The sequence below is a fragment of the Pelobates fuscus genome, chromosome 12, assembly GCF_036172605.1.
Source record: "Pelobates fuscus isolate aPelFus1 chromosome 12, aPelFus1.pri, whole genome shotgun sequence".
NCBI classification, from domain to species: Eukaryota; Metazoa; Chordata; class Amphibia; order Anura; family Pelobatidae; genus Pelobates; species Pelobates fuscus.
Genome location: NC_086328.1, coordinates 17,042,396 through 17,065,122, shown reverse-complemented (window position 1 = coordinate 17,065,122; position 22,727 = coordinate 17,042,396). Strand labels below are relative to the sequence as shown.

Here is a 22,727-nt window from a genome sequence, read left to right as displayed (position 1 = left end):
TATTACACTGTATATCACTCTTATACGAATCCATCAACAGACCTGGTGTCAGGCTGTTCTTCCCAGTGGATGGGTATCTCAATGTAATCTCTGAGTAGCTGACCTGTATAAAGCAGGGATATCTTGAAATCTGCCGGTATTCGTGAGCCCTGAGGACAGACCTGATAAACATTGATATACTAGTCATTAGTATTTTTCACGTGTGAGCTTGCAATTGTTGCCAAATGTAATAGTAATATATCTTACAGTTTTTTTTTTTTTACTTATTGCTTGTAAGCACTCTTTTCATACTAGCAGCTCATAAATACAAAACGATACATACAATAAAATAAAAGTTAAGAAAGGGCAGTTTGCGGCACGTTTTTCTTGTAGTAGTTATAGTTCTATAGTTTATGCTCTCGTTCAGTGCCTGACTGCACACCAAGAAGCACTTTAAGGAACAGGGACTGACTATGGAGTTTGGCAAATGGTTGGATAGTGGTTTTGGTATAGTTATAGAGTGAGTCATAGCTGTAACCACAATTTATTGACAGAGCTGAATCATGAGAAACAGCAGATTTAAATGTAGGCAGATCTCTGAGAAAATCACACAAAGGCAGTATTACAGTTAATGTACCCTGTTTATTTATAGTTTTACTGCTCAAATATTTTTTTTTCCCCTTTCCCAGTGTTGTGAAGCTTGCTCCTAGTTCCCTCGTAGAACAATACTTTCAACCACACATTGTTAAAATTTAAATAAAACAAACAAAACAGAATTGCATAGTTTACCCTAAGGATGAGTCCACCCTTCAAGCAATTGTTTCATTTTCCCAAAAATCATTCAAATATTCCAAACCAGGTTTTCTTTTTTTTTGTTTGTTTGTTTCCATTTTGTCATGTTTGTGATTTAAGACTTAGTACTGCATTTTATTTTATTTTTCCATTTTTATTTACAGGTACAACAGCATGGTGGATTTTAACTCAAGTAATTTTAGGGACCCCTGGATTGGGCCTTGGGCTGGTAACCACTTTCTATGTGGCTACCCTCCATGAAAATGATCTGTGGTTCTCAAGTATAAAGGTAAAAGGCATAGCATGTTAGTTTATGGGGTATAAAACCTTTTACAGGCTTTGAATGGTAGATTTTTGCAATTGAGTTTTCTGTCAGATTAGAACCATTGCTCTCTCATGTCCATCTTATTAAATCGCAGAAGGAGTCTCGATTATTGGGTCTCATATTGGTTCCCTGAGTTTTGGACTGTTGCGGATCTTTGACTGATTTGAATTGCAATGTTCTATATTCTAGAGTGCAACTGTCGGCACTTCAAATGTTGTGGACTACATCTGCCCTGATGCTTTGCCAGCATTATGGGAGATGTAGTCCTCCTCATCTAGAGTGTTGAAGGTTGCCTACCCCTCTTCTAGATCAGGCATAGGCAACCTTTAGCATTCCAGATGTTTTGGACTACATCTCCCAGGATGCTTTTGCCAGCATTATGGGGGATGTAGTCCACAACATCTGGATTGCCGAAGGTTGCCTACCACTGTTCTAGATCATGGGTTAAGTTTTAACAGAGGTTGTAGATATATCGGGAGCAGACACAGAGAGCTGTTGCATATCTTGTGGCTCTAAAAGTAAGTTATATTTCTAGCAACAATACACAACTGTGGACATATGTGATAAATATACACTTTGTTATAGTGATGGGATGTGCATGCATATTTAAAGATAGATCGTAGAATGGCCTGTGTACCTTACTGTAGCTGGCATGATCTGATTGTTCCTTCTCAGGTTTTTCAGCAGTGGACTCGATCTTGTTGCCTGGCAAAATCTGAATAGTCACATAGCCACTTGTGTTACATTGTTTTGTTTCAACCCCATTGTACAATTCCATCCTCTGCCCTTTCAGGAAGTGGAGCGGGAGATCTCCTTCAGAACAGAGTGCGGCCTGTACTATTCTTACTATAAGCAGATGCTCCATGCCCCGTCAATCAAACAAGGTATAATATCTGCAAGACATCCAGCTATATTTACTGTGCAGGAAAATACTAAACCATTTCCCACTGTTTCACCCTGTGGAGCTGAAATATTTTGTTAATATTCTCTACACTGGATTTTTTTTTTTTAATCTTTCTTTTTATTGTACAGCATTAAACAGATGTACATAGCAGGGATACATTGTAGTGGTGCCATCTATCATGGAATACAATTACTTTCCAATGCTTGACGCAGGACGAGATAATTTTTATTCAGAGGACAAGAACTGTGATTATTTCCGAATAATATTGAATGAATGGGAACGCTGTGTTCTGTTACATAGACGAGTCTGCTTACGTTGCATATTATGACAACAGACATGTTATTACGTGTCCATATATAAAAAAAAATATTTCTATTAAAAGAACTGTATTTTAAGAAGTAGTGAGGCAGGGAGCCAATCACGCAAACCTTGCCGGGTACGATTTGGAGAACATAACATAAATTTGCATGTTGAGCATGCAGAATTGCCTTCTGAATTCTAGATTGGGTGGGATACTCTGTCTTTGGCCAACTGCATTAAACAATGGGGAAAAAGGGCTTCAAAGTCACGGTGTAAAGTCCAGACCTTGTCTACTGTCCTGCGGTTCTCTGGGTTTATCCATTCCATCAATGAAGTTATAGAAAAACAAAAATGCATGATGATGGAAACCAGTCCTAAATTCCTGAAAAGGTGTTCTAAAACAATTAATCAAAAGGACCCTGCCACAATCGGCCAGATAGTCCAGAAGAATTTCAAGGCCAGAAAATGAGTGGGCTCCTGAATGAAATCCATTTGAGCAAATAACAGATTGCTGATGAATTGACACCCATCATAAACATTCCTATGTATAAATACCCCCCCTGCCATTGTATACAGTGGCAGGACGTTCTTCTAGATCTATTGAAATTCTTATTAAACAAGGCATGGTTGTTGCAACATGTACATAAATTGTGTTATTTATTAAATTGGACATTATGAAGAATAAATAAAGGAAATACAAGATTTGACCTATAGGGATAAGTTGAAATAGCTGCATTGGACATTTTTTTTTTTTTTTTTTTCGAGTTTGGCTCCGTAATCCTAAAATGTAGAATTTCCTTGTCGGTTCTCCAAAATAGACATTTTAGTGGGAAAAAAAAAGGCAACACTTTCTCTATTTGATCCCTCTGTCCGCATGAGTGGCTGCCTAATGTACTGGAGTTTAATGTCTAACCGTGATCACTAGACTGAGTTAAGGACGCGGGCCTCTGTGCTACGAAGGCTACAGATATGCACATAGTTAGATTTGATTCATTAACTCGCTGCCTTGTGCTTTGATTATTCCGCTGTCAGATATTAAGTGCTGTCTTGAAGGGTAGTTCTTTGGTTACAGGGTACGGGGATTGTAAGTGCGATGCTGCATTACAATGAAATGCTACAAAACACGGCTCATAAATCAGGAACCCTTTGTCTAACTCTAAGCATTGCATCTGTGTTTTATCATTCACCCTAGGTATCACTGACTTAATGTATGACAATCGGACAGAATCCATGAGAACCATTAATATTCTGGCTCGAATGAATGTGTACCAAGAAGTTCTCCTAGCTGTACTGTACAGGAGTTTGCCATTTTGGGTATGTAGCTTTAGCCACCTTTTTATGGTTTTGTTCATATTATTATTATTATTATTATTATTATTATTATTATTATTATTATATATTTTTTTTTTTTTTAAACCTGGGCTCCTCTGGTTCTGGGCAGCCAATTATTTCAAATTAATCCCATTAGAAAATGGGAATGTTTTGAGCAGCTAAAATCCCAAACCATAAATAGTCTACTGGCTGTGTGATAATAGTCATTGTCTTCATAATCCTCTGTGTTTTACTCCGTTTCTTCTCTTCTCTTCTCTTGTTCTTGCCCCTTTTTTTTCCCCTTTGTTATTAATGTTGTATTATAAAACAAAGAAGAAAAGGATATCATTCTCGAGTGTTGAATCCACAGTGATTCTGTATAGTGGTGTTCTGATATGTTTTTAAATAAATCACACAGTTCTACAACTGAATAATAATAGTGGGGCAGTCTTATAACCAATATGAGTTCTAGCCAGTCTAAAAAGTGCTCTGATTGACATTAACACCATGCACCTTCCTCTAGGCTTGCAAGTGTTTGAGTTAAATACACTCCATTGCATATACAAGTTACTTATACCAAATGATTTTGCAGGTACGGTTTTTGATGTTAATCAGTAATTCTGGAAAGCAGAGTTTGGTATATTGAAGGGAACAGGTGCTGTGAGATCTATACTGAACAGATCAGTACCAATAATGAGAAGATGGGTTCTAGAAGGGAACCGGCTTTGTGAATAGGATGTCTCGGTGTGGGGGGGGTGTTACTGCAGGCAGAGAGCATGCTGGGTGGATATATGATGACGGCATAGTGCGTCCTAGGATTGATTTAACAATGGAATTCTTTAGATCAGAGATGACTCTATTATTAAATAATGCAGATAATGCAATAAAATGTGAAAGAACACCTACAAATATAAAATTTAAAAATAAATATTCTGTCATCTGCCGCACATCGTGGGAATTTGTAACTGCTACAGTGATCTCAACCAAGAACTCGGTGTACTGAAAGATGTCAGCCAATCCTATCACTGCCATTATGTTCATCTCCTAATCTGTTCTTCTTTTTATTTTTTAATTTTTTTCCAATCTTCTTTTTCCAGATAATAACTTTCTAGTATGATGTTACATTTACTAAGCCATGACTGCAAATACAGCTAATTAGCATTCAATGTAACATGAACCACCTTTGCCGCTGCTTTTTGGTTTTCTCAATTTTTATTTTTTTTATAAACTCCCTTTTCATGTGGTATATTCTTATTTTGTCTTCATTATAGTAATATGGTAGCACATGATCTTATATTTGACAGATTTACTTTTATATATTTCAAATTGTTATAAAAGATGTACATCCTTGCTTTCCCTACCATTTTCTATTTTATTTTCCCTGAGACCGTAGTGGCTCATAAATAGGTCATAATAAATAATGGAATCCATAGAATATCCTATAAATAGTCAGCTTGTCAGTCCTGGGCTGCGATCCTGGGCCCAAGTTAATTTAATGGGCACACTGTTACCTAATAAGAACTCAGTTTCCTAAATATCAACCTTGAACAATATATACTAACTTGGCAAATAGAATCCACCTTACCTCCGTGAATTATTTACTGTCTATAACAAGGCGCCTCTTTTTTTTTTTTATATATGCACCTCCTTAGAAAGCACCATTTTTTTTTTCCTTGTGGTTTTTCTGTATTTTTGTCATTTTCTGCCCAGCTGCCTAATATTTATTTATTTATTTTTATGGGCTGAAAACAATGTATTTTGCAGACCTATTTGGAACCGGTTTATTTCTACATATACACGCTCTTTGGACTGCAGACCGTATATGTAATGGCCCTGTACATTATCAGCTGGCTGCTCAGCGGTACCTGGGTTTCAGGATTATTAGCGGCTTTATGGTACATTGTGAACAGGTACGTTTTAAACCGCTGTTACATTCCGCATAATTATCTTTGATTCATAAATAATGGCCCAGTTATTTCTGTAAAGATCTGGATAGATGCCATGCGTATGTAAGAATGGGGACCGCGCTTACTGTGGATATCACATCTCGATCTATATCCACACAGCACTATAAAAAATAAATAAATAAAAAAAATATATAATTAAGGGCCCCTAAGTCTAAAAATGTCATAGAGACATGGGGAGAAGAAACCTGGAGTTAATAAACTGAAACTATGGTGCGCAGTATAAATTAATAGAACTTTGTGGCATAACCGTTTAATACAGAGCGGTTTAAAATCGAGATTTCTAGTTGATGAAGAAATACAACTCCCATGATGCTTTGATAGGTTTAAGCCTTAAGCATCCTTGTTTTAATAAGGTACCCAGTTTGTCTTCATATATGTGCCCACAGACATTATTGAAAGCTCTACTCTTTTGTAATGCCACCTGTCTATATACCCCAGGTTCATTTTGACTACAACTCCCAAGAGACTTTGCTAGTTTGTCATTCACATAGACAGACATAAACGTTATTCCACCTCTCTTTCTCCTCTCCCTGACAATGGGCAGATGTGAGCCCATGAGAGTGAAGGGACACGGCTCCGTACCCTTTTTACAAATCTTTGACAAATATGACCTTGATGTGAACCAGTACAAGACCAGGGCAAGATAATCCCCTTATCCAGCAGTACTTCTGACTGTTTCTGGTGAGAAGTGAATTATACAATTTTAATTCTAAAAGTATTGTCAGAAGTGTAATTGAGTATATTCCTCACTAGACCTTATTTGTATTGTACAGAATTGACACTACAAGAGTTGAATTCACCATTCCACTGAGAGAAAACTGGGCGCTGCCATTTTTTGCTCTCCAAATAGCAGGAATTACTTGTTTTCTTAGACCGAATTTATCATCTTTTAGGCAGGTAAGATTGAACGGCTAATGGGTTGATTTATGTGAAGCATGGAATATGTGAATATCTCAATGTGTAACTACCCCTGTGCTTTAAACCGAGTTGTTGGTTTCTTCTGGGTGACAGCACACTCACATGACTCTGCTCGGAGCGATGCCAAGGTGGCATGGCTGTTAGAGTTTGTAAATCAAAGCTTTAGCCAAAAACCGAGCACACCCCACTCACAGCTAATATTTGGGATTCAGGAATAGATGATTAAAAGTCGTCTACGTTATCTGATCACCTGTAGAGAGGCCAGGACTTGGGTGCTGGAGAATGACCCATTTTCTTTTTGTCTTCAGATCACTAAAACAGTTCCACAGAAAATGGGGGTTGGCACCATAAACATTACACCATAAACATTACAATAAGCTTTAGTGGTTATGGTGCACAGAGGTCACGAACTGGATTATTAATCAAACTCCGAGCTGTACATAATTATTAAAATAGTCACAGTGTGGCTATTTTAGCCTACATTTTATCATTTGTATTTTGTTTCAATACAATGCATTTCTGTAATTTAACCCTGTAGATTTGTTTGAAACTTTTTATTTAAATCCTCCTAAATGTCTAGCCCTTGCACTAAATTCACGTTCTACTTTATTTCATCTTTGTTCCAGAGAGTTTCCCTGTTCGTGGTTTTTCTCTCAACGTTCATATTCAGTCTTACCTGGCAGTTTAATCAGTTTATTCTGCTTATACAAGCTATTGGGCTTTTTCTTCTGGACTGCTTGGACCTTGTGCCTTCCTCTAAGGTAGGTGTAGGCTTCAAAAGGCATCCATCATAACTGTAACTGTTTTAGTATAACTTTAATTTTGCAACGTTTATGCGAAGGACGGGTAGGCAGAGGAAGATCTTGATCTTAATCCGATGCAATAGACGTACTGTGTGAAAATTAAATTTTTATATATAGAACTTTATTTAAAATATTGTTTTAATATGGCTTTGAAATTATATAGAATGGAGGCTTGATGAATGTTGGCTGACCTGGTGTCCTAAAGATGGGGGCAACTAGGAAGAAATGTTTTAACTCAATACAGCAATGATGGGAATAGACACATTATGTTCAGAGTTCACCCCCCTATGTTCATAACCCCCAAACTATATTCTTCATACGTAATGCTTCAATGAAACTCTGTAATATTTTTTTTTTCCAATATGATACAAGACTTTTTGGTACCTACAAGACTGAAGGTAAAATAAGGAATGTACCCATTGCCCCCTCTGCTTTCTATAAGGGCTATGTTTTAGCCAAGTAAAATAGCCAAAAGTCCAGTTTGTATTCTGTTTATTCACTTGGCTCAACGTTATTTGTTTAGTTTACATTGACTGTAATTTATGTAAATTTCATGCAAATTATTCTGTCGTCTAGGTGACAAAACTATACATGACACAGGTCCTTTCACTCTTCCTGGTCTGTGTGCTGCAATTTTTGAATACCATGATTCTGGGATCCTTGCTACTTAGCTTCATTATGGCTGCAGTTATAGCAAGGAAAGTGCAGGTAACAAACCATCTCATGGAGTTTATTTAACAGATCTATCTATTCATAGTATTGCAGAAGGGATATAGCATAGATAGAAATACCCTGCCTTGATATTATAGAAGGTCATGCCATATTCTGCAGAATTATTTTTGTGTTGCTACGATGGAGAATTTTGAGATTGCTCTGCCAAATCCGGGGCAGGTAAGAGGTATGCAGAAACAAAATGTTCGGCAGGGAACTGAGCCTGCCTGGGACATTCATGGTAATACGCTTAAATAGACATTATATCTCTTCATACCATTGACTTTTCTATGAAATGGGAAAAATCTAACCTTTTTATTTATTTATTTATTTAAATGATTTTGCTTTGTTGGAAGAACGTCCTTAAGTAGTGTTATTTTTAGTTTGGCACAAATTCATTTTCTTTCTTTAATTTCCCTGTAACTGGCAGTTATATGGACACAGAGTAACATGTGGCTTTTCCCCCTGTATTCAGAGAGGCCTTAAAAATGGAGATCTTCTAAGAAGAATTCTGAATCTCTGCCTCCATGGGATCCTCGTTCTGTTTCTGACCGGCATCATAAATAAGGCAATTAAGGTATGTGGACGTTAAAGTTAGATATTGGAAGGTCAGCATACCTTTACTATGTTTCCTTCTGTTTGCACTACATACAGTGCAACAGCTTAAGAACTCACCTTATGCTTAAAAATACATTTCATTAATCACAAATGCCAGAGCGTGGATTTATGGAATATTCCCAGCATTCCTATTGAAAATAGGAGTGCCAGGATTGGCTGAAATGCTCACAGCAGAAGCTGCAAATCCAAGGGCTTTGCAGCAAACCATAGACCAGCAAAATTGAGTGTCCTTATTGCATAATCTTCAAAATGCATCCAAAAGCAGTTGTCAAGACCCACTTTGAGTTGTGTGTCACTGAGAGATACTGTTTTCAATAATTTTTTACAAAACCTTGCTTAACTTACTAATTAAAGGTTAAAAAAAATATATTTTTTAACAAGACTTGGCTTATAAATATGTGGCAGATGTATTTAAACTAAAAATGAAGTACTCCCTCACATCTCTGCCAGCCCACTCCTATGATTTGGTTTTCACAGGCTTAGTGGAATAATATTTCAATAATATCTGGAGTTCTGTATTGACTCTCCACAATGTATGATAATGTCACATGGATGCCATCACTCGTGGGTCCTACCTTATGGAATTTTTAAAGGGCAGATGATAAATATTATTTTTTGTAACTGTGACTGTAATTCTGTAAATGTTTCTTTCATTCTTTGTGATGTGTTGTTTTCCCAGAAAATCCTCAATTTACAAGCAGATGAACACATTTTTAAATTCATTCAAGCGAAGCTGGGATTTGGATCGAGGTAAATTCCAGTATTGTTTGTCTTGGATGTATAGTTTGCACTGCCAAATTTAAAAGCCATTCCACTTTTTTTAATTTTGAATCCCTAAATCTCATGGGGAACATCATATGAATTGATTTCCAGTATAAATCTTATTTTATATATTTTATTTATTTTTTATTTCACACAACACATTCTATGTTTGGGCCCCAGAATCTTAGAAAATGACATTATTTTGGGAAGTACAATATAGATTTTAAACACAATAGAATTTTCTTTGGGTGTAAACCAAATGAGTGAATATGACGGAATATGACGGAATATGTGGGATCTAATTTTTAATTGAGGAAATGCATGGAGACAGATAGCTATTGTAAAAATAAAGAGGGAAGTAATGGCAGAATATTTTAATATATTGGACAGGGGACTTGTGGTAGAACAGGTGGAGTGCAGATACGGTCCAGATCATTACTTCTAAGATCTCACGTTGCATGTCGCATCCATTACTGGAGACCTTAACTTCCATAGACACTAACCAACTAGAGAGAAGCCAAATACAAGTTATTAGACTGCTGCGCCTTATAATACATACCTTGAACATGGACAGATATGTGAAATGACAAACACCCATAGCTCCAATCCGTTTTAACTTTCTTTATCTGCCGTCTGAATGCATGGAGTACAAAGGCAAGTAGTCCAGTCATTCTAGCAGAATTTCAAGTAATCCAGAGAAATGTCCACCGTTTCTGTGACATCAAAGAGCGAAATACTTGTGAAAGGTGTCGTTATTTTAATTCCTCTTCACTAATTCATTCCGCCCTGTAGTAGAAGCTGGTATGTCCTGGCAGCATGAGAAGGAGGATCTAGAAGGAAAGGGGTCATCTCAATATGGGTGGAGGGGGCACTAATTTTGGAGGTTTTGTCACACAAAATCCAGCTCTGTTTAGATTATAAAAACAAACCTAAAACAGCAGATGTTGGTGAACTATATTTCCTGGTAGGATCAGCCCATCTTCCATACCAAGGAAATCCCAAATTGATCTAGACTGGTCCTAAAGAGTTCCGGGTCCCATGTCCTAGGTAATGGATAGTGGTTAGTTGTTATGATAACATTGTTTGACTGTCAGTATTCCTACCAGCTCTCATATGAGTGACTTGGTTAACTTATAAACTAAAGCAACAATAATTGTATCCATGGTGACCAAGCAAGCTTGTGTTTACAGAAGAGACTCATTGCCTAATTACATAAAGATCTTCAGTGTCACACATTGAATAATATTTCTTGTGGATACTGAGTCCTGCAGCCAATTAAGCAAAATGGGCCAAATCGTAATATTCTCTCCAAGCTGCGGATTAATGTGGAAAAACTCTTCTCTCTCTGTCCTCAGGGATTTCGATGCCAGTCTGTATCTGTGTGAAGAACCGTTCCGCCTGCTCCCTTTTGATACGTTTCAAAGGCTCTCTGATACTCTGATGTTCTACCCTTATATTTTTGCTCTCTTCATCCTAACGATCACTGCCACAATGACAGTGTTTCACAACCTCAGGTAACTGGATCCACCATTAGTCATTCAGCTGTCTCGTTGTGATTAATGTATCTGTTCACTTTTATTACTAACTAGCTCACGGTTTAGATTTAGTAAGGTCAAGTTCTTGGAAGTACGTGTCACAAACTAGTTTTTTACTGGGTTACAACCCTCAAGCACGCTCTATGATGACTGTAGTGCACATAGAGCAAGGCTGATGATGTGCATAAGATTTAGTCATTGCGTGGTAGGCTTTACACCGATATTGCTGTAAGGGATGACTGTTGCTGATGTTAGTAATATGTTACTGCAGTCACGATCTCTATCCATGTGTTTGCTAGCAATGATTACTGGGAGTAACTCTTGGCTTGCCGCCGTGTTGCTGGTATGTTTATTAGCCTAGTTAAAAATATCAGGCCTGTATGCCCCAACATTCCCAGGTGCTGCTTCCTCTGCTCAACAAATCCAGTTCCCTTTAAAGGGTCAAAATGTTGATTATGTTGTACACTGAAATGAAGATTTTTTTTTTTTACTCAATAAATACATGGGTAACCTTAAACCTAAGACCTGCAAGTGCATCCTAATTTTCCATTTAGGACAGATATACACAGATATACATTTGTAGTCAGGGCTTCAGGGGTCCCCTAGCAGGCGGGTGCCTATTTCTGTATATAGCTTGACAAAGGCCCTAAGGGGTCGAAACGTTGTTTTTTGGTTCCTTGTTCCAATAAAAATTGCCTCTGCTTTGGAATTCGTTGGAGTGCCTGGATTATTTTCTATATTCAAAGTCTATATTTGGTCCTTTTGGTACTGGGACTTATCCATTAGAGCACCCTGAATTCCAGGACGAATGAATGAGTGCACCTCCATAACCTACATATGCTATTTCTGTATAGAAGACCATTTTGCCTGTTGACCGAAATGTTAAGGAAATCTGGTTTAATAAGACATATTTTACTTTATGAGTATAATACACACAAGTAATATATGCAATAAAACAATGCTGAAGTGAAATCCTTAAACCTGGTCGTCCTCCCTGCTGCTATTTCGGGCAGTATTGTTTGCGGTTTGTGGATGTGTCTGTGGAAGATCCCACACACGGTCTCACATGTCAATATGTAGATGCCATTGGTATGTGCTGTTTTTTGGCAATATCATCAGCTGTCATAAATAGTTCTGCTTATTACTGCCACGGTAAGCGGCACCAGAAAGAGATTTATTTCCTGAAAAGTAAATAGCACTGCATGGATATATGGTAAAACATAAAACACTATGGGGATTATTCACAAAGCACCACATTTTAGTGAATTGAAAACCAAATTGTAAAATGTTAGATTAAATTCCCAAGCAGAATAGCAACTGTGAATGGAGAAATGTTTCCAAATCTGCTATATTTTCCAGTGAGTTACAATTCACTACTTTTCAGTGCTTAGTAAATAAACCCTAATGTCCCATACTCTCTTGTTTGTTTATTTGACACCGTATGACTAAAATGAAAGATCTTCTAATTTTATTTCTCTTTTAGCAGTTCATCAAATGGGAAACGCAAGGAAAAAAAGACAAATTATCTAAAGCCAGATATTTCATTCAATTTGATGCATACGCTTCTGTTTGGATGCTTGGGCCTTAGCACAATGAGGTATTAAAAAATGTATAGTCTAAATATTAAAGGGAAACTATAGTGCTAGAAAAAAAGTTGTTTTTCTTAAAACTATAGTGTCCCCCCATGCTGCTGAAGGGGTTAAAAACCCATTTATCACTTACCTGAATCAGCAGCCGATTTAAAAATAAAATTTCCCCTTTGGTGCTGGTTTAGGCTCTGCTTCTCCTCCACCGATGTCGGCCGACAGGGGGGACCTAATGCACATGTGCGATAATCGCCTCAATCACATTAGGACTCGCCACATAGGAAAGCACTGTATAATGCTTTCCTATGGGGTTTTGGGTGACGCTGGACGTCCTCATGCAGGGGGTGAGGACGTCCAGCGTCAAACTACCTGGAAGTCCCTCTAGTGTCTGTCTGGTAGACAACCACTATAGGTGGAGTTAACCCTGCAATGCAATTATTGCAATTTGTCCACTCTAGCATGTAAGCTCATTGAGCAGGGCCCTCAACACCATCTGTTCCTGTGCGTCTATTTGTCTGGTTACAATTACGTGTCTGTTAGTCCACCTATTTTACAGCGCTACGGAATTTGCTGGCGCTATATAAATAATAATCAAAAACTGCAATAATTGCAATTGCAGGGTAAGGGGCCTGGGACACTGCACCCAAACCACATCAATAAGCTGAAGTGGTCTGGGTGCCTATAGTGTCCCTTTAACATGGAGTCATATGGGTAATACAGGGTTAAAGGAATGTCATGATTTATTGTGTTTCTGTTGTGATTAAAAGAACGTTTCCTATTAATGATAATAAGTGTTGTCCTTTCAGGATGAAGTACCTTTGGACATCTCATATGTGCAGTTTTGCTTCTTTCGGACTCATTAGTTTGGAAGTTTGGGGACTCGTGTTGAAGTGTTTTAGACTTTACACCCCACAGAGGGTTTGTATCCTTCAGACAAAACATATTTCTATCAGAAGTTAATCTGCGTTACTCATGGGTAGCAGTGGTTGTGACAATGAATTGTGTAGAACTATAGCATGGAGTGGCAGAATGGCTAATTGCCTATCTATTAGAAATATCTTAAGATTTTTCTTTTTTCGTAGAGCTGGAGTGCTGTGAAAGGGGCACCATAACCATTTTATCTCATTGAATTGGTTATAATGCTTCCTCATTAAACTGAGCAAAAAAGGTTGAACTGCTGGGAACTCTCGTATAGCACTGAAACATAAACTGTTTAACACTGGATGGAGAGATGGCATCAGGTGGCTTAGTAGACATTTCTCCCAGCGCTATAAAAAAAGAAAAGAAAAATGATTTCACCAGGTGCAGACAGAGCAGACAAATTAAGGTTTGAGAGATCAAGAACCCTGTGCTGAACTTGGATTCATTAAACCACAAATCGTACAGCAAACATTGTCCACTGTATTCATATAGCTGGTATTGCTGTGCCAAATTCGCCATATGGATTGCGTGTCCATTTCTGTTAACCCCTGCAGTCCTTTATCCTAGAAACAGGACATTTATGGAAAATAAACTAAATATCAGTATTCTGCAGAGATACATGGGAACATTCAACACTAGTTTAACCCCTTAAGGACCAAACTTCTGGAATAAAAGGGAATCCTGACATGTCACACGTGTCATGTGTCCTTATAGGGCTAAACAGCTAGCCATGCTCCCACCCAGACCAGCAATTCTAAGGGTTTCTAAAAGTGATAGAAATGTTAGAAATGGAGTAGAGAACACTGACCGTTGGCTTTAATCTATCAGTATAATTAATTATCCCACAGTCTGTAACGATATCTAATGAATAGTCACTGCATTTGGAAAGCACTTCGGATAACACAATATAACCGTAAATGAGAGCAGGGCTATCCAAATGGTAGATATCTAAATGTTGTAGAGCTACAGTTGCCATGGTTCTTTCTCAGCTTTTACAATGGCATTCCATCATGGAAGTTACAGGTTTACAACATGTGTGGATCTACCATTCGCCCTCTCCCCTACATTGGATGCTCTGCATTCTTCTATAACCTGTAATGAGGCTAAATGTGATACTTTGTTGAACTAATTTACATATGCCCACCCAGAATCCTTTGCAGTAGTAAAGTCACTGCAAATTTGTGATTCTTGTGGGAAAAGCAAGTCTTACAGCTTGACTGGTTGGCAGATCTTTGTATGTATTTCCAAAATTGGTCACTAGATGGCAGCATCACTGCTCTACATTTAAGACCACAGTTTTTTGATGCATCAAAATATATTCATGAGTAAGACATGTTAGGATAGATTAAACATGCAGAAAATATATTTTATACAGTCAGGCTAATTTTTATATAAAGTGACCTACTATTGTGTGATATTAGAGTCTTACGGTGTCTCAGGTTTGATCATTTGTAGCCCTAAGTATTTGATAAATTTACCTCTGTCTCAAGAGTCAAACACTGGGGACCTGGAACCCTGCCAGGCAAGGGGAGAGCCACGGGCCTTGTATTTCTTTAGTCTGCACTGCCAGGAGATTCTCTCTCACTGCTGCCATTGACCCATCAGCAGAGAGTGAATGGAACATCTTTAATGGAGATATCTCTCTATTTAACTATATACACCTGCGCTGGACTAGTACTCTAGTTACCGCATGGCGCCTGTGTGGATAGATGTGCGCATGCTTTTGTTTACATATATTTCTAATATTGCACATTTAAGAGTTAATTTTACTTGGAGGGAATTATTTAGATTTGTGTAATAGAATTGTTAGTATGTATGTATGTAGGTATTTAAATAACTTGCTATTTTTTTTCTTTTCCAGACAAATGTGATTAGATATTGTGTGTCCATCACGCTAATAATATATTTAATATTTAAGGTGGGTAATGTGCCCTTACTGTAATTGACAAACCTGTTTTTAATAGTTTGTATAATTTATTTTTTAGATAGAACTGCTGCAGAGGACAATGTTACTGTGACATCCGATCACAGGTGACAATGTTGGCCTATTCAGAAAATGAAACTCTATTTCTATCTTTTCCAGTTTTGGCCGCGGCTATCGGAGGAGCTTTCTGAACTGAGAGAATTCCATGATCCGGATACTGTGCAGTTAATGAGCTGGATCAAGTAAGCAAGTTTTAATTATTTTGCAGTTGTCTTTTTCAAAATGTGGGTTTTTCATGAAATATAAAAAACACTGACCCGTCCCACCCCCCACCCCAAACATACACAAGACATTTAAACCATACGATGCTCAGGTCACAAAATATGAGTTTGTATTTAGGAAACGTTTGTGCACATTAAAATTGTGCTTTAATAACCGGGTTATTAACTAAAGTGAGGATTCACAGTGATTATCCTATCGTGACTTCACCCGGCACTCGTGTGGACAAATCACTGGCTTCTCATGGTGAGGCCCGTGATTGGACCACTTCGCCAGATGACATGTGCGTGCTCCGGGTAGGAGGAGGGAGGATTTCTCCCAAGGTTTTGAACTGCAGTAGGCAGCACCCACAGAGAGAGGGAAGAGCTAGCTTCCCCTTGCAGGCGCTCTTGTTAAATGTGTTGGACGAGTGCTGTGCTCATTATTTTATGCACAGAGTGTATATGCAGAAATACTACACATAGACCCACCACCATGACGACTTCAAACCTGAAGTGGTCATGGTGGTTGGAGTAACCCTTTAATTATACTTATTATGTGAATATAGCATAGACATACAAATTGCATAGTCACATTTTTATTTTTTGATTTAGCTCATTTGTATTGTTCAGTTTAGCTATTATTTTTCACGATGCTGGCATACAAGTTAAGATGAGAAGTTGGGCTGTCACATTGCATGTACCTATTTATTTCCTCCCATAAGCCTAGACACTGGCTCGTGGCTCACTAAACCTGTGCAGTGGGTGACTGCATGTATCTGCTTGTATTCCCTGGGCAATAAAACACCAGTCACATAATTTCTTTTAATCTATCTATTTTTTTTAGTGATCTAAAAAGCACAATGTACAGGTTAAACGTAGTTACAATGTATTCTGAAAATGACTTTGCTATCCTCCATTTTTGTTGATGAAATCTCTAACTGTATAATTTAAAAGAAAATATAAAAAAAAACAAAAAACCTCTCTGTAATAATAAATAAATCTGAGCTTTTTTTCCCCTTCATTTGGCTTCCGATGCGTATTAATTATTACCCAAATCTAGCTCTTAGTCATCCATATTATTGACTTTTTATTGTCTGATAAACGTTCAATGCTTGGCATAGTACAACGTTATGTGTGCATTAAAGCATTTTAATATTTTATGTATCTGATCTCATGAGAGTAGTCATTGGCTTGTTTTATCTCTACGCAACCCATATAAAACTGAAAATATCTCCCGTCTTTCTGGAGAAATACAAAACAAACATTATTAAAAGTCATCCGTGCATTTGCGCTGGCGATTGGATGTGAGGTTAATTACAGAGATTTGTCTTTGGAATGTGCTGCGTTGTCAGTGATTAATAACATCCATAACAAATGTATATATTTTATAGGAGCTCCACTTTTAAATTGATTTTTTTTTTTTTTATTACATTCACTTATTTATTCTAACTATATTCCACTCACTCAGTATGATGGCTTGAATGGTTATTAATTTACAAAAAACACAAACTGGTGAAATGTAAAGTTTAGGCCAATACAGCAAAATTGGGCATTTTTTTTTTATTTTTCTGGTTTTTGTTTTTGCAGTATTTTTTAAAAAAATTTTTTTTTTGTGTGTAGAATTTTCATGATGGAAAATTCTAAGTGACACCTACGCATGTACAAGTCTGGCTATTCAATACCCTTTTGTGATATAAATATAATTATTTAAATTGTTAAAGTTATATTCACTTCAATATGATTGTACTTAATGATATTGCCATGACAGATTATATATTCATTGCCTAAGAAATATCAAACATTAAAATGAATTCTATTGCTTTGGTAAATTATAAATTAAATAGTTTACCTCCTCTCCAGCACTGTCACTTCTGCCACGATTCCGAGTTTGTTGGTATAACGCTATTATAACAGCCAGCCTCTGTTTTATCTCTTCTAACATACAGACCGATGCACTGGCTTCATTGCCTGCGCATCATTCTCCGAACAAGTCTGATTGGGAATAATGTGATCTTCAGTCGGGTCACAGCATACATGCAATGCTGTCACCCGAATGTATGCCTGTATTTTTTATAAATATTGTATATCCACTAGCAATTCTACTATCACAATGTATAGATGAAATGTTATATACAATTTCAGTTGCTGTGCTTTTGGCATCCCCAGGCTCTTCCTGCCGAAGGCAGAGCTGACCACATGTCAGCCCAGTACTGAGGGGGGAAATCCTCTAGGCAGTATTGTGCAGCTTACCTCACAGTATACTAGCTGGGGGGGAGGAGAGACCAGACCCTGCATCATTATGGGGAGCTTGCTGTGGATTACCATTACCCAGAGAAGGGGCTTTGCCAACCTCCACACATTGAGTACATTATGACTGCAAAAAAGACAATTTAAGGGGACGGGGCCTAACAGCCAACCGAGCAGGACGCGCATATTAAAATATATCTATTTGTTTTATTGGGGAACTTATGTATTAATATAGATGGCCATCTACATCATCAGACATTTAATTTTAGATTAGAGTGTGTGTGAAAATATACTAATCAATATTACAAATCTAAGCACTTCAAAGAGGGAAGCAACAGTAATCCGCAAAAAAATTACTCCGACAGCATACCTCCACTTTCTAGTTGCTGGCCGGGACCCTGGAGCACTCTTTAATCTCAGTTGCCAATGCTAGACTGGGGTCTTTCTGAAGCTTTTCCAGCCAACCAGGCTGCAGCTCTCCTTCCAAGCAGATATCGTCCCCTCTGCAGCCCTTCTTCCAGGCAGGTATCGTCCCCTCTGCCTATACCTCTGCAGCCTTTCTTCCAGGCAGGTATCGTCCCCTCTGCCTATACCTCTGCAGCCCTTCTTCCAGGCGGTTATCGTCCTCTCTGCCTATACCTCTGCAGCCCTTCTTCCAGGCAGGTACCCTCTGCCTATTCCTCTGCAGCCCTTCTTCCAGGCAGGTATCGTCCCCTCTGCCTATACCTCTGCAGCCCTTCTTCCAGGCGGTTATCGTCCTCTCTGCCTATACCTCTGCAGCCCTTCTTCCAGGCAGGTACCCTCTGCCTATTCCTCTGCAGCCCTTCTTCCAGGCAGGTATCATCACCTCTGCCAATACCTCTGCAGCCCTTCTTCCAGGCAGGTATCGTCCTCTCTGCCTATTCCTCTGCAGCCCTTCTTCCAGGCAGGTATTCACCTCTGCCTATACCTCTGCAGCCCTTCTTCAAGGCAGGTATCGTCCCCTCTGCCTATACCTCTGCAGCCCTTCTTCAAGGCAGGTATCGTCCCCTCTGCCTATACCTCTGCAGCCCTTCTTCCAGGCAGGTATTCACCTCTGCCTGCAATGTGATTACTCTTCTCTTTACAAAGGCACTTGTGGCTGTCAGGCTTAGCTCTTTTTGATTTGTCCCCAAGGCTAGAGGAATCATGCATCCAGCCAACATGTACAACAACTTTGTGACTGGGATCCTTATAAATCCACACAGGGCACACATTTCCAAAAGGTAAACTAACATACACAGCTTTATTTTTACTTGGGACTAGCCCATATACTTATTACATCTAGATTGTGGTGACAAACTTAAATACAAATAACCAAAACATGTATGAAGCATAATAACATATTTATAAAGGAGTGGGGAAGACGATATTTAACACAAGATATCTCTCCGGCCTGCAGAATTCATAATCTGCAAATCAACCTGAATATGCAAATTACAGGCTCCATAGCCAAATACACTTACTTAGTAGCAAGCATCAGCAGGACAGGAGAGCACACATTTAACCACAACCATATTCTACACACCCTGCACCTGTAATGGACACATGGTGACTAAAACATAAGAACAAATCAGTAAAGTGTCCTTCTGCTCCCCGTGATGGTGACTAACCTCACACACTGTATCATAACACACAGGTTTTTTTTTTCTTTTCTTGTAAGTAGGCACTTAAATTAACATTTTTTATTTTTATTTTATTTTTTTTAAAAATAACTAAATTTTTGTTTTCTAATGTTATTTCAAGGTCTAACACTCCAAGGAATGCCGTGTTTGCAGGGAGCATGCAGCTTCTGGCTGGGGTCAAGCTGTGCACAGGGAGAATTCTAACCAATCACCCCCATTATGAAGACAAGAGTCTCCGCGATCGGACAAAGCAGGTGAGGTCACAGAGAGAGCCTTCTGTTTCGCAGCACTCTCAATCAGAGGCTCATTGTAATGAATCCCCAATTTATACAGCACTTATCAAGCAATGCAACCTATTACTACAGAGCAACAGTGGAGCTAGCTAACTAACTTGTCTAGGTTTGCTCCCAGGAAAAGCAAATTGTCTGCTCCCAGTAACTCTAATCTGCATATTGTTGAAGGGTGTTAGACTGCAAAAGGACAGGTGGAATTAAAAGCCACACACAAGGCGGAGCCTGACCGGGGAGCTGAACAGACACAATATCTGTGAGCTTCCGAGCCTGGACCCGATTTTCGGCAAAAAACGAGGGATCCCCGCTCAATCCTGAACCCTTACTTACCTCACCTTGCAACCCAAATGCTGAGGAACGGGTGGATACCTCACACACTCGGAAAGCCTTCTGGGCTACCGGTTCAGAGACTCGGGGCCTACACCACGCAGGGTAGAGGAGAGACGGCCGCTCTCCCACCCCACCAAAGCAAGCAGCACCCGAAGTATTGGGCTTACCCCCCCCCCCTTTGGACCGGTGGGGGTTATCCTGGTCCCAATAATCGACACCAGTGAGCCTACACGGAAAGCAATAGATGGCAACAGCCTAAACCGTACACTAATCAAGCAAACCGATAGCTGCACTAAAATTGCGGACGCACAGCCTGATGAGAACCACGCGGCACCAGAGTCCCAACACTCCACCTGCGCACCACTAGATACTCGCCTGAATGAACTGTTTGCAAACTTCTGGGCAAAGGCGGAAGCGCGCCAAGCTGCTGCAAGGACACGAATGCAGGCAAGTGAGAGCACACAGAGACATCAAGGGAGCGACAGCTGGAGAGGTCCAGGGAAGCCCTTGGGCAAAAACCCGAAAACACAGACCGCTACTCCTCCCACAACCCCATCCGGGCCGCGGGCCCTGAAGGGCAAAGCCCCAATGCATCTCCCATACAGGCGGAGACCTGGGCGCCGCAACGCAGCCTTCAAATCTACCCCGCCAGGGAGAGACCCGGCCTCTACATGCCCCCGGGTCCGTGGTAATACGGTGCTGACCCCACAAAAAGCCCGGAGCGAGACGGTTGCCCCAGTATACCCCTGGCCGTCCGCCGACACCCAGCAAGGAGGCTCCACTGAGCACCATACTGCTATGCCGCCAGCTGCCCCTCCAGTTCCTGCTAAATCCACAACGGGACTCACCCCGCTGCAAAAGCCGCGACACAGGCGAACAGCACGGCACCGGAGACGCAGACCCAACCAGACACCCAAGCCTGCTTGCTCTCTCTCGAACAGGAAGATTGAGGCGCCTAGAGCTCTGCCAGCAAGCGGCAACATGAGGCATACAGTCCCCCAGGATTGGGAACGGGAGGTAGCTGCTCACCTACGACACAACAGCTGCAATCAACCAAGCTGGGGAGCCTACAAACCGGACTGTCAAACAGACTATCTACTGAAACACACCAAGGGCATCGGATGACGAGTTACAGCTGCCCGCGTTCCAGCTATCAGTTCGCTCACAGTATGGGACTTAAATGGCTGAGCGCTAAGAACAACCGTACCCTTTTCATTTAATTTGATATGTTTATTTGATGTGTCCACTTAATCTATTTTCAACACCCATATGCAGAATAGGCTCAGTTAGATTATTCTAATGATTATAATTATCTCAGTACTCCCACTGGCCATGTCTCCAGATAGCCGGTCACATACTGGCCTTAATACTGACCTGCTTGATTGCCTACCAATTACTCCCTCCCAACTCGTATCTTATAAGCATGTTGCTAATCCAGCTTATTACACCATTCACATGTCCAACTAACCTACACTGAAGGTAGAATCTATAGTACAATAAAACAGGACATCCATGCATAGTCTGAACCCCAGTCACTTAACTAGAAATGTGTCCAATAACACTATACTGTTGCTTAAGCTTAAGCTACCATCTATATACTATACCTTAACACGCAGACTCACCCTGGATACTCACCTTGGCTACTCACTTCCATGCGGTCAGCTAGAGTTTTTAGAGCTTAGCCTATTGTATTACTATTGTTCAGCAGGATGCAGAATCCCAGTGGACCCTTATTACTGTCTGCGCGGGCCTGATCCCTGCTTACATGCCTTGGGTATAGGGTGAAGGTACCAAATATCCCACTGCTCACTATAGCCTCCCTGCCCATTTAACCATGTTCCTACACTCTGCGAGCTAAGCTAAATAGCCGTTGGTGGTTTCCCTAGCTAACAATACTATGTAATAGCCTACCCCTTACTAGCACAGTTCTCATGTTTAAGTTCACGACTATACAATTGTTTATAGCTAATACAGAGGTCTATGTCACTATGGGAAAGTGAAGCATTTTTGACACCTCTCAACCTCGCTATGCCTTTTCATGTATATTCTTGAATACTCCAATGGGATGTGTCACTGTATGCATGTTTGTTATAATTTGCACCTATATTGGTATGGTGAAAATAGCGTAGTTAAGCATTAATTGTTCTATTTACATTCATTTTTACTCTAACGTTCTAACTGTATGGTCAAGCTTGAAAGATATATATAAAAATATGCAAACTGTAATGCCACTATCTAACTCTTGCAACTCTTACATAACACTGTTGTGGCGTCTGTAACCAACTGCACTACATAAATAAAGAATTTAAAAAAAAAAAAGCCACACACAATATTATTATGTCTATTTTAAAGTCGGTGCGCTGGTTCCTACAGGTCTGGCTGCAGACAGATGGCGCTAACATTACATTAATTCTGTTATCTGATGTCTCAGGTGTACCAGATCTATGCAAAGAGATCCCCCGAAGAGGTTCACAGTATACTGAGGTCGTTCAGAACGGATTATATGATTCTGGAGGACAGTATATGTTATGAAAGGCGTCATGGGCGGGGATGCCGTTTACGGGACCTACTCGATGTTGACAATGGACATGTAAGAACAAT

At 39.5% G+C, this 22,727-nt stretch overlaps 1 protein-coding gene across 2 annotated transcripts in view; it reads left to right on the top strand.

The window, feature by feature from the left end:
* The window catches only part of DPY19L3 (dpy-19 like C-mannosyltransferase 3), a 32,253-nt gene that overhangs the window by 8,495 nt on the left and 1,031 nt on the right, over nt 1-22,727 (top strand). The window contains exons 3-18 of one of the 2 annotated variants that reach the window (XM_063437457.1): nt 936-1,060; nt 1,890-1,980; nt 3,493-3,614; nt 5,376-5,521; nt 6,352-6,475; nt 7,123-7,257; nt 7,876-8,007; nt 8,486-8,587; nt 9,308-9,378; nt 10,746-10,904; nt 12,409-12,522; nt 13,318-13,429; nt 15,294-15,350; nt 15,516-15,598; nt 19,628-19,760; nt 22,558-22,716. In XM_063437457.1, the coding sequence (XP_063293527.1) occupies nt 936-1,060; nt 1,890-1,980; nt 3,493-3,614; nt 5,376-5,521; nt 6,352-6,475; nt 7,123-7,257; nt 7,876-8,007; nt 8,486-8,587; nt 9,308-9,378; nt 10,746-10,904; nt 12,409-12,522; nt 13,318-13,429; nt 15,294-15,350; nt 15,516-15,598; nt 19,628-19,760; nt 22,558-22,716 (1,865 nt within the window). The remainder of the gene's footprint in view (nt 1-935; nt 1,061-1,889; nt 1,981-3,492; nt 3,615-5,375; nt 5,522-6,351; nt 6,476-7,122; nt 7,258-7,875; nt 8,008-8,485; nt 8,588-9,307; nt 9,379-10,745; nt 10,905-12,408; nt 12,523-13,317; nt 13,430-15,293; nt 15,351-15,515; nt 15,599-19,627; nt 19,761-22,557; nt 22,717-22,727) is intronic. The other variant, XM_063437458.1, reaches the window with a different exon arrangement.